Raw genomic sequence first — 12,811 nt, 5'->3', positions numbered from 1 at the left:
TAAATCGGGGAAGAACCCCACTCAATGCTCTTCGTATCGCCCAATAGCCCTCCTCAATATCGACGCCAAGCTGTACTCCTCGATCATTGCGAGTAGGCTCCAAGATCTGATGCCGGCACTCATACATCCGGACCAATCTGGATTCATTAAGGGCCGTCAGACCCATGATAATACAAGGCGGGTTGTCCACTTGATAGAGAAGGCTAACAGGTTCCAGATACCAGCGGTGCTAGTAGGCCTCGATGCTGAAAAGGCTTTCGACCGCGTGAACAGGGGCTTCCTGTTCCACACTTAAGCTGCCTTCGGCTTCTCTGATAAGTTCCTCTCAATGGTAAAAGCAAACTAACGCAACCCCCGCTCCAGAGTATCGGTAAACGGTCACATGTCTGCATTTTTCTTGCATTCCCGTGGCACCAGGCAGGGCTGTCCTCTTTCCCCCCTGCTCTTTGCCTTGAGCATTGAACCACTGGCATTAGCAGTGCGGGAACACGAGGGAATACGGGGTCTTCCCTTTACCGGAGAGCAACATAAAATTTCCCTATTTGCGGATGATGTTCTACTCTCGATTATGGACCCGGCACATTCTTTGCCATACGTCCAGAGGGTGTTATTGCGCTTCAAGGAGGTGGCCGGATTCAAGGTCAATTACGACAAATCCTATGTTCTAAATCTCACGCTTTCACCTGCGGAGGTGGATCGTGTGCGGCCTCTCACTCCGTTGGCCTGGGCCCCCAACTCCATCCTATACCTGGGGGTCCGTTTGACACCCACGGTTGGGAAGCTGTATTCAGCGAACTTCCCGCAGTTGCTGGCAAAGACCCGTGCGGACTTGGATCGCTGGAAGCCAAAATGTATATCGTGGCTGGGCAGAATTCACGCAATTAAAATGGTCCTCCTCCCCAAATACCTGTACCTCTTTCAGGCGCTCCCTATTCCTCTAGAAGTAGACTTCTTCCGACGCCTTAAAACCCAGATGCTCAGTTTCGTCTGGCAGGGGGGACGAGCACGGTTCTCCTTCGCAATTTTGCGACGGCCACGGGAGGAGTGAGGAGTGGGCCTTCCCGATATGCATTTGTATTACAAAGCTGCAATGGTGGAATGGTCCCAACAATCCTCGGAGAAACACTGGCTACATATGGACAGGAGTGTCGCGGGGAGATCAATCTGAGACCTGGCTTGGAAACCCAAGAAAGACAGACCCAAGAACGCCTACATTAGTACCCCCCACCAGTACCACCCTGAAGGTCTGGGATACGTTGGCCACTGATGACCGTTGGACTACGTTCCCATCCCCGTTCACACCCATACACTTTAACCGGGCCTTTCCACCGGCGTTGCAGGAAGGCCCCTTCAGGGTATGGAGGGAGGGGGGCTGTAGGGCTTTAACCCACCTATTTCACGGCTATACTCCACTTTCCTTTGATAACTGTACGAGGGACTACGGAGTCCCACCGTCGGAGCGATTCCACCACGTCCAGCTGCTCCACTGGGCCATGTCACCTGGGGTCCTCGATGCGGCTACGAGACCTCCCTCGCCCTTTGAGGCCTTCATCCTTCGGACCACTGCCATGAAGGGTGTGGTTTCCTTTCTTTACCGCCTACTGCTCACCTCAGCAGTGTCGCCTCGTCCCCGCTATATGGGACACTGGGAGGAACTCCTAGGGCGGGACATTTCAGACAAGGAATGGTCGGCCCTGTGGCGAGATATTGCTGCGCACAATCACTCGTTGGACTTGAGGGAGGCCCACCTCAAGACGCTCATGGATTGGTGCTTGTACCCGGCCAAGCTCCACCCCATATTCCCGGCCTCTTCTGATAGATGCTGGAGGGGCTGTGGTCTGCTTGGGGATTTCCGCCACATTTGGTGGGACTGCCTGATCATCCGCCCATACTGGGAAGAGATTCTCTCCAAGGATCTCTTTGATATGGGTTACCCGGTAGCGGACTCTATGGCCCAAGTATTATTGGGTCTCCGAGATCCCATTCTTGAACATCAGACGCGTGCGGACAAACAAATCCTGTGGTCTGTCTCGGGGCTGCCAAACTCACTCTAGCGGCAGCCTGGAAAAAAATCGGAGGCCCCGACGATCTCCATGTGGCACGCAAAGCTATGGAAACTACTGAGCATGGAGCGTGTAGCGGACATCTTCCTGGGCAACTTCAAAAACTTTCAGTACCGCTGGGGTCCCTTGGTCCGTTTTCTTTCGAAAGGTTTACCATCCGCCGTTTGCCCATCCTCAGTACGAGCGCTCCACCTATTTCAAGTTTAACAGAGGAGCTACAATGAATGACTGATGTTTGTTGTTGTCACCACCACTAAGGGGGGGGTGGGTGGGGTGGGAGGGGCAATGTTCTTTTTTAATTACCGTTTTGAGGCACCCTCACAGATGAACGAGGCCTTTCAGATTAAGATACGATAACCTATGTGTATACATGCGGCTGCTCCACCTTTGCTGCACTCTCCACCTGGGTGGGTTTCTGGTACTGTGCCCATGCCTGGACTGCTCCATTGCCCTATGGCACTGCCCTTCTACGCTGTTCGGTAGTAGCCTGATATGACTTGATACCCTTGCTATTTGCCTCTACTTATGCCCCCTGCGTGGGAAGATGTGCGGGATTGTCGCCGTTTTTTTTTCTTTGTTCTTCCTAATAAACTAAAAATAATTTTTTTTTTTTTAAAAACAGCACTGGCAGGACTGTCTAGGTCGAGCCCTTTCTGATAAGGAAGGACGGCCATGTTGGAGGGCCCAACACAAGTCCCTCGCAATCAGCGTTCGCCGGATTCAGGTTATCTTACACCGAGCATACCTCACCACAGCCCAGATTAATAAGTACCTTCGCTGCATGGACTCAGCCTGCCCTAGAAGTCACTTGCCCAATGCTGGACTACTACATATGCTATGGCATTGCCCTGCCCTGGGGAGTATTGGACTGACGTGGCGGCCACCCTTGCACATTGCACTGAACGTAACATCATTTTCTAATGGGAGGTCTATATCTTACACCTCTTTAAGAGGGGCAGGAAGAATAGGGTCACCTCCTGATTGCTAGACTTTGGCCTAGTTACCGCAAAATGCCCAATCACTAAGCGGTGGAAAACACCAGTGCCCCCCCATGTAGTAGCCTGGCGCCGCTATTTACTTAACTGGGCCAGGGCGGAAGGCGCAGCCCTGCAAACAGAGGGCCTGCTAGGACTTTGCAAATGTCACCTAGTCAATAATTGGGGGCGCTATTGTAGCAGTTCTGCAAAAACTTGATACAACCTCTGGGGCCTCTCAAATGATGAGGAGACTAGGCAGTTCCAACGTCACAACTTGGAAACACTTCTCAATATATATGTCCTCTAACGTATCTAGGGCAGATTTTCACTCTACTTGGTCAGCTAGCTAGGTCACGGCTCCTCAACATTTTATACATGCTGACAGGTCTCAGTTGCAGTACACCACAGAAGCAAGTCACTGGTGGTTAACCAGGCTTCAGACCTAGAATCTGTATATATAAAAAATAAAAAGACAGATGCTGTATAGTGCTGCCCTGTGTGACCCATCCTTCAGCTACAAATAGGAGCCTTATTCTTTAGTGGCTAGAAAGAATATGCAGTCAACTTTGTCCTGGATTGTGCTGTAATGAAGCAAAGTACTTTTTTTCTCTTCTGAACCTTTATATGAGGCAAATCAGAGCAAGGTGGGAGAAAAGCAGCCTTATGTGCAGCCTCTGAACAGACCATTTACTTCCTTCCGCTTCTTTTTGAAGTTGGGGGCAGTCTTAAATATTTCACCTTTGAGTTCAACAGTTCAGCAGTGTGCATCAATACTATGAATGGATCTAAGCTCAAACTAAATTGGCATGGTTGGTGCTTCTGCCATGCAAGTCCTTTTTGGAGCGAGGTGGGTATCTAAAGTCTCACCAACGGCAAGGTAGGTCCAATCTTAACTGTCACAAGAGGAAAACCAGAGAAAAGATAGAATCCTAAAAAGTAATTTAAAAGTAAAATCTCCCCCCTCTACTTTTAAGATAATATTTTTACTTCTAAAATTAAAGCACAAAAGACTTCAGCTGAAAATGAAATTTTACAAAATAAAAGTGTGGGAGGAAAATGGAAACCGTACTGCAAGCCCCAAAGAAGGCAGAAAGTTCACTACAGGAGGAATGCCAACTGAAAGGAAGGTATCTCACCTCGCCTTTGTCTAGAGCAGAGGTCCTCAAACTGGGGGGCGCAAGTCCATAGATCCTCAATGTCATGCTAGTTCTACAACAATGAAACAGGAAGGTTTCCTATTGTAGATTTTATGTACCATATTATTGTTGTGTGTTTTTTGGTTTCTTTTTAAGGGCAGTTCTTTTGATAGGTGCCTGGAGACTTTGTTTTATCCTTTTACTGGAAATTAGATTAAAAAAATGTGATGATAGTGGGATTATGCTAATGTTTGTGCAGAGAGCAGGAGTCTGGATGGGGCTTGAAGGGACCTAGGGCTTTGATGTGGGGAGTTTCCGCCTATCCCAAGGTAATATACTAGCCATTTGATCACCTTTTAGGATTCTGCAAAGGCCCGGACATGATACTTCAAAAGAATTTAACGTCAAATCACTTTTTTGTTGACACTACGTCTTTTCTTCTTTATCTTGTCAGGTATCATAAAGGGTCTCTAGCACATATTTTTTAAGTGCTTCCTGCTTTTATTTACCGATTCAAATATGTACAGGTAAAGGGGGGAAAATGGCCACTTTTGACAATCTTGCTAATTTTTCTACTGGCCAGGATATTAAAATACTGTTCACAACAGTTAAAAACACCTCTGGGTGGCAATCATAAACGTGGAGGGTTTTTACTGGGCCTCTGTGTGCTCTGGGTAGCCTTGAAGAGAAGGGAATGGACTGGATGGGGAGGGGGCGCTGGGCTACTGGTTTGGAATTTCAAGAATGGGATTGCAGTACTAGCAATGATTGAATTTGAAATATTTACATGGCCCGGAATGGCTCCATAAATCTGAAGTAAAGCAACGCAGAGGGAAGGTGTTCGATGGGCATTGCATGGGTGATCCCACGCAACTCCTGTGGATTTTGACGCATTTCCTGATTTACCAGAATAGGTAAACCAGGGAATGCGCCAAAAAGATACTGCTTACCAGGAGAGGCATAATGATCAGAAAGATCTTTATTTCTCCTCATTAGTTCCTCTTTCTAGGTGTGCAGCAAACGTAAAAAGAGGAATAGGAGTCAGGATTGTTTTAGTGCACAAAGGTGCCCCTACCTGCACAAAAAAAAAATCCTGCAAGCAACAGAGGCACCATAGTGCAAGGGTGCTTGTGTTAGCGCTAGGCTGCCAAAAGGACACCAGTGCTGGGAGAAGACCGGAATGTGCTGTACTGACTTAAATAGAGTGCATTCATGCCCTTTCCCAGTCATGCAGTGCAATGCAGCAAGGTGACTTGATGCGCTGCACTTCAGGACACGTTTGTAAATCTACCCTAGAGTTTGGATTGAAATTTACAGAGTTCAAAATACAAATTTTATAGTCAAAGGTCAGGATAATTATTTTCAAAAGAGGTATAAATGTGACTTTGAGGACCAAATTAGGACTTTTGGCCCAGTAGAATTCACAATGTGACGATTTAGTAATTCTTGCCACATTTCCCCCGCCCGATTTCACCCATGCCCTTTAAAAGTTGGGGGGGGGGGCTGGCTCCAACACAGTATAAAACATTGTTGAGACCACTGGTCTAGAGTGATGCCCAGTAGGTGCACTTTCAAAATGTTGCAGAATGTTGCCTCTTAACAACCACTGGCAAAGCTAATAGATCTTGCTTTTGCGGCCTGCAGGCGATATTGAACAGCATCTGTGAAAAGCAAAACACTTTTAGCCAATGCCACGCAGAATTAGCAGAAAACAAATTGTGCCATGATGCATGCGACATGCGGATACCTCGTACACATCATAACACTACTGGTGTCTGTCTCAAACAGCAGGTGCACGAATGCTTTGACACCTACTGAATGACATGGGTGTAACTTTATTTGCAGATCAAAGAGGACACTACTTGAAGAGGCGTATAATAAAATTCATTTATAATCTCAATAAAGCACATTTAAGCAAGCTGTGTTGTGGGATGGGGGGTAACAGAGGGGAAAACCAGAACACAAAGCAGAGAGCAAAACAAAGTGCAGGGGGGGGATTTGTCACACAAGAGGGGAACCACACGAGGAAGAGGACACAGCACGGGTGATCATCAGTATCTGGTTACGGGGGGTCGTACCACACGAAGGACAGAGCTGAAAAATGCATATTATAGTCTTATAGAGTACGTAGCGAAAGAGAGAAGTAGTTCCCTAAAAGTGAGAAGCAGAAGGACAGTTCTACGATTCAAAAGCATTATTTGAAAACTATATTCCAGGGGAGTTACAAACTCAAGAGGGAGGAAAGCCATCAAATAAGCAAGAAAAAAAGAGTGACAAAGTCAACTACTGAAAGCAATGAGTGGACTTCATGCCCACTAATTGGTTGTGAAAGAGCTCATGTGGACTGTCCCAAACAGACAGAACAAGCATTTGCAATGCGATCGGTCTCGCCTTTGGGACCTTTTTATGTATTTAGCTATGCAGCACATTAGCCCGGGTGCTGAAATATCCACGGCTCTTTAACATTGAGGGAAATTAAGCACCAAACCACGTAGCACACCAGGTATGCAAACACATGGAGAGAAATATTGCCTTTCAGCGGAAAATGGTCTAGTCCAAAGCTCCGTTTTTAATATAAAATCAGGGCCTTCGGTGGTCATATCACTGAAAATACAAGATTTGAAAAAAATATTGTCTACGGGTGCTCGTGGAAGTCTATTTCTATGGACTGGAATCTAAAGAATGCTAAAGTGATTCTGGTATTTTACGGACCTCTGCTGGTCGTTCTCCATCAAGAAAGGTAAAAAGAGGCAGTTGCCAGAATTTTTTTAAAAAGAAAGTCTCAGCCAAAAGCAATTCTGGTATTTTACTGACCTGTGCAGGTCTTTTTCTATCAAGACAGATAAATAGAGGCAGTTGAACAGAAAAAAAGTCCCTAAGCAGAAGCAGACACGTCCTAGGGCTGATCTCCAGAGCCCACAAAGTACATACACAAATAAGTATATAATAAGTATATACTAAAGTATATACAAGCGGTCTCGAATACTCGACCTAAAAATCTATCCAGTGGGTGAGATCTTTAAATAGCAGTCTTTACCCTAAGCATCGACTAGACTAAAGCACAGACAAACCAGGAAAAACGTATAACAGTAGCAGGGCACATATTAGATGCAACGTGATTTACTTTTCATTACACAGTCCTTTGTAGTGTAACAAAACATAAAAATCTTATCCCCCTCATGTTCTGTTCAATTACCCTGAAAGTAGAACCAGGACCTGCATTTGAGCATTGCTGCACAACCCATGAAAAATTAAATTAACAACTCATTTATACATAAAAACTTACATCAGCAGTTTTCCTCCCAGCGCTGGCCATAAACATTGTTTTGATACTGTTCGGTTTTGACACCACAGGTTTCTTAACGCTGGTTTTGTCTTGTGTTGCTCCTTTTGCTCGGTTTCCTGAAGGTAAAACCAATACAATGCTCAGAGGTGAACAGTAAAAACATGCAATCTTTAACTATCTACTGACAGAACCAAAGACTTCAACTGCAAATAGTCTTGCTGTGAAAAATAAAATAAACTGCCTGCCATTTTGTGAAAGTAATGCAAGACAAATGAAACAGTGAACCACAGCACCAACTCCACCTCCCTTCTGATCCCAAAATCATTGAAACCTATTCCATAGATAGACCTGTTGTGTGCACAAACACTGCACCTGCTGTTTCAAAAGGTGTGACCAAAGGGTCAAGAATGTTCAACGCGTGGGTGTGGGGTGAATGGGTGTGTGATTGTAGGGTGGATGTGGTGTGTGTTGAACAAATACTTTACACATTGCCTTTTTAGATAAACCGGACTTCTCTGTGCAAGCTGCCAGATGGTGAGCATGAGGTAGCTTTTAGTGTGACCCTAGCTTACCCAGACTACAATGGTTGTCACTACGTGGGTAAGGTATATACCTCTGCCAACTAGAGACCCCATTTCGAACAGAATTCCTTCAGGATGTCAATTGCGTGAATATTTTATACTTTATCAACTGCCACCCCCCTTCCAAAATCTGGAAAGGCAATCACTCAAGCTATGCTTTTTTTTCCCTTTTCAAATTTTATAGTACCATATATAGAAACGGGCAGTTACCCAGAAGAGAAATAGCAATACGGTACATGTTTCATGTCACACAAACCCAATAAGTGAAACAGAGTGCTGGAACATTATAGGTTGTCTTGAATAGATACAGGAGTTTGATTTATTATCCCCCCCCTCAAATCTGCCAAGCTAGAATAATAGTGTTTGGAGTGTCAATAGGTCGTTAAGGTAGCTTCTTGAGGCGACTGAGTGGTACCTGAAGGGTCTAATGTCAGAAGGTAGTCTCACAGGGGTTGCTAGATATCTTTAAGTCTTGAGGTGAGCGGTTGGAGAGATTCATAGAGCTCACTATTGGGGTTGTAATGCATTAGGCTTTTAATCCATGCCTCTGTGGTAGAATTCAAAGTCTGTGATATCCCAAAACCGGTGATAATTCCAACCTGGTTGGGTATGATCAGTCCTGGTGAGGCGATTGCTTTTCAATTGCAGACGCCAGAACCTGAACAGAGTAAATAGTATCGGACAGCACACACACGTGCATTACCGTGACTGATCCAGGGTTATTATCCTTTTCATGTAATAGTTACGGTTGGGAATTCTCCTTTGAGCACCCGTACTGGCATCTAGAGCTACAGTATATTTTGATTAGCTCGTACTTTTTATTCTAGAAAAGCAATCGCCTCACCAGGACTGATAATACCCTACCGGGTTGGAATTATCACCGGTTTTGGGATATCACAGACTTTGAATTCAGCCACAGAGCCCTGAAGAGTCGGAGAACACTGTTTCTCTGATGAAGCACGTGTCAGCTGGCTGTGTGTCTTTCTGTTTGATGACCAATTAAAGAATTCAAGAACTTCAACAATGGATTGGGTCCATTTGCTTCCACATTACGTCGACTCAATGCATTACTAGACTGTATGAGTGCACGGGACAGTTGCTATATGTGTTTGTGCTTGGATTCTCCTTCACATATTAAGGGGTTGTAGGGTCTCCCCTTCCCGGTTAGCACCATATTAAATTGTCTCTACCTTTACAATTCTCGTCAATTCTTGCAGAGCTCCACTACTTCCTGTCCACGAAAACCCTGTCCGCCTTACCTATGCCTCCGTGGTAGTTGGGTGTTTGCTCCCTCAGTGTATAGCTAACTTTCATTTGGCAAGAAGCAGTGGTATGGCAACAAAGCGGCACAGTGATATGGGTATGCCGTGGACATAGCCCAGAAGCGCTAAGAAAGTGGCGGGTTCAATAGCAAGTTGTGTCATAAGGGCATGATTATCAGAGATTCTCCCCAACCCCCATCCCCGAGTAGGGCGCAATTTTTACTATACAACCAGGTCATGTGGCATAATCTGCTGTTGGTGCATGGCTCTTTGGACAGTGTGTTCAAGTAGGGTCTAAGTGTGATAATTGTAGGAAGGTGGAATCTGACTATATGGTTACCCCAACTTTTTTCCTGGTGTTTTGCTGTTTTTCGACTTAGTTGGCCTGGGACCCTGCTATTCAGGGCCGCAGACTATCTGCTTTCTCTATAAAATGGACTCCATGTACTTTAGGTACATCCCACATTGGTTACTTGGTTACCCTTGTGAGACCCTGTATAGTGTACCATAGGTACCCAGGGCATAGGTGCATCCAAGGCCTACCAGGGGCTGCAGCATGTATTATGCCACCCCTGGCTGGCCCTCCAAACTGACACCACAGGTCTGTTCACACAGCCTGGGTAAGGTGGTGTAATCACTCCTTACTTAGATATAGTATACCTATATCTACCTTATATACAGACACATATGCACCTATAAGTCACTCCAATGGTAAGCCTCGACAATCCTGGAGGCAAAGTGCTTGGTTTTATGTGAGAGGGTGCCCTAGCATGAGCTGAGGCCCTCTGCAGCTTTCGGAACCATCTCCTTATAGCTGTTCTATGATAGAGCCTTACCATATACTCTTAAGTGCATTATAATCCTCGCAGTTAATGCGGACTTTGGTTTCTGGCGGCGGGGGTAGCATTCCACCCTTCTAGAGGAAACAGACATGTATGTTACTGATTTACCCGGTTAAAGTTAAACAGAGCCTCTGCATTACAAAATGGATGCTGCTGCCACAAACACGAGTCTGACCTCCTGTTGCTGAGGGAAACTCCAGCAAGGGCGGCCTGGAAAATAGGTTTCCTGTCCAAGGAGGTGCCAGCACCTCCCCAGACAGGGGTTTTGTGTATTGGGGCAGGGAGGGCTGCATTCAGTGAATGCATCTAGACACTGCCTGGAGCACACAAGGTGCTCCATGCATAGCCCGGTTCAAACCAGTTGCTGGGGCACTCCAGCCCCAGCTATGGCGCAAAACTGGACAAAGGGAAAGGGGTGTAACCACCCCCTTCTCAGGTCCACCCATAGGAGGGACCTAGGCAGGTAATCCAGCCCCCATCCTTAGTATAAGTATAGGAGCTGTGTCCCCAGGACTTTAGATTATCCTGGAACGAAACTTTGATACAGAACTCTTGGACCTTCGACATTCTATTCTGACTAAAAGACGGAAGACACACCTCCCTTATGGTTAAGGAGTGACCACCCTGTGCAAACAGGCACCAACAGCAACTTCGGCGGTCTTCAGTTTCAAGGCTCCCGCCGGAACCCGAAGACTCTGCGACTCAAGAACTGGACTTCCAGACCTCTGACCCCGACCCACATCCACAGCAAAGCTGAGACCCATGGCAGACACGAGAGACGAGGGACCCGACATCTTGGACATCCTGCATTTTGCTACCTGCACTCCTTTTTTGAAGCCTCAGTAAACTGTGCCTTGGGGTACAAGAAGCCCTAGCCCAGAGCATCATTTGACCCGAAGCCCAGGCCCCCACACTCCGCGAATGTCCAGTGGGCCCCGCCTTCACATTTGTGCTCGACGCGTCTTCCCGGTTCGTTGCCAGTTGGCTAGTGAGCCCCCTGAAGACGCAATCTTGAATCTAACTTGCGATCCTGGTTGCTCCAGGCTTGCCCCAGCTTCCCTGCAAAGGAGAAGCGCCACAGACCTTGCTGGTCTGCAACAGAGCCAATCTTGACATCCTGCGTGGGTTGCGGCTGCCAAGGCTTGTTGGGTCCAATCCAGATACCGACGCTGCAGTCATCTACATCCATCGTGGGACAGCTCGAATCCAGCTCCTGGTCATAGTCAATGCCTCCTGGACCTCGTGGCTGAAGAGAAACTCACCTTCAAGCACGCGACATCGCCTGGTTCCTTCCTAGTCACTGGCTATGTTAATGTTATATATGCTTGTATAGCGCGCGGCTGCCCCAGCGAAGGGGCGTCCCGGCGCTTTCTGTGTGAAAAAATGGACAGAGGATAGGGTCAGGGAGGAGAGAAGGGAAATACTGTTTAACAGAAGAGGTGTGATTGTATTGCTTTCCTGAAGGTTAACAGATCTTGTATCCCTCGGATCTGGTCTGGGAGGCCATTCCAGAGTTTGGCGGCTAGATATCTGAAAGAACGGCCGCCCATCCTGGCTAGCTTGATGCGAGGTACAGTTACTAGGTTCTGTCCTTCTGAGTGTAGAGCACGTCGAGGGACGTAGGTTGACAGGAGTGGGCAGAGCATGGGGGGGGGGGCCTTTTTTAGGATTTTGAACGCTAGGCATAGCGTTTTGAAGTGGATCCTTTTCTCCATTGGGAGCCAGTGGAGTTTGGTAAGAACACTAGCCATAGACATGTGGCGGGGGAGTCCTACCAGAGCCCTGGCGGCGGCATTCCGGACTCGCTGAAGTCTAGTTTTTTCTGCCACGTTAGCTCCTAGCAGGAGGGAGCTGGCGTAGTCCATCCTTGAAAGAATGGCTGCTTGGACTATCATCTGACGGGTTTGGTGGTCAAAAAATCCTAAGATCGGTCTAAGATTCCGTAAAATGCCAAAGCAGGTGGCCGCCACTTTTTTAGTATGGTGAGTAAATCTTAGGGCAGAGTCTACCCAGACTCCTAGGTTTTTGACACAGTCCTTCAGTTCAGGCGGTTGGCCGAGGTTTTCTGGCCACCAGTTCCCCCAAGTGACTGTTTTTTTTCCTACCAGCAGCACCTCAGTTTTTCCGGCGTTGAGCTGGAGGTAGTTCGCCGTCATCCATTATGTGATGTCAACGAGAGTTTGTTGGAATTTTTGGGCGCTGTGGCCGCTTTCATCGTTTAATGCCACCACCAGCTGAGTATCATCAGCGTAGGACACGAGAGACATTCCGTGCCTCCTGGCTACCTCTGCCAGGGGTTGGACGTACACATTGAACAGGGTGGGGCTAAGAGCTGACCCCTGGGGCACGCCCTGTTCAATGGGGCATTCCTTGGAGAGATAAGGGGGGGTGGAGACTCGGAATGATCTGCCTGATAGAAACCCAGTGACCCAGTGACTTAGTGACCCAGACTCTGTCCCCTCTGCTTTCAGGTTCTTCACATCTCCGATCCACCCTTGGATCCACCCGGACACTTTTCCTCTGGTCGCCTTCAGCACTTCTTTGCAGCTCTCCATAGAAAACGAAGACAAAACCTGACATCAAAAGACACCTATGCACCCGGCTTCCGTGGGTAAGGTAACACGAGTACTCTGGTAGTCTCAAGGGTATTGGCCCCCCTAGTGT

The 12,811-nt window shown here is 47.2% G+C and overlaps 1 protein-coding gene across 1 annotated transcript in view; it reads right to left on the bottom strand.

Moving 5' to 3' along the window:
• The window catches only part of POLA1 (DNA polymerase alpha 1, catalytic subunit), a 2,033,948-nt gene that overhangs the window by 1,855,450 nt on the left and 165,687 nt on the right, over positions 1 to 12,811 (bottom strand). The window contains exon 5 of the mRNA XM_086934515.1: positions 7,463 to 7,578. Coding sequence (XP_086790641.1) covers positions 7,463 to 7,578 — 116 coding nt within the window. The remainder of the gene's footprint in view (positions 1 to 7,462; positions 7,579 to 12,811) is intronic.

The sequence above is a fragment of the Lissotriton vulgaris genome, chromosome 8 (genome assembly GCF_964263255.1).
Source record: "Lissotriton vulgaris chromosome 8, aLisVul1.2, whole genome shotgun sequence".
In the NCBI taxonomy this organism is placed as follows: domain Eukaryota; kingdom Metazoa; phylum Chordata; class Amphibia; order Caudata; family Salamandridae; genus Lissotriton; species Lissotriton vulgaris.
This window is presented reverse-complemented; position numbering and strand designations above follow the sequence as displayed.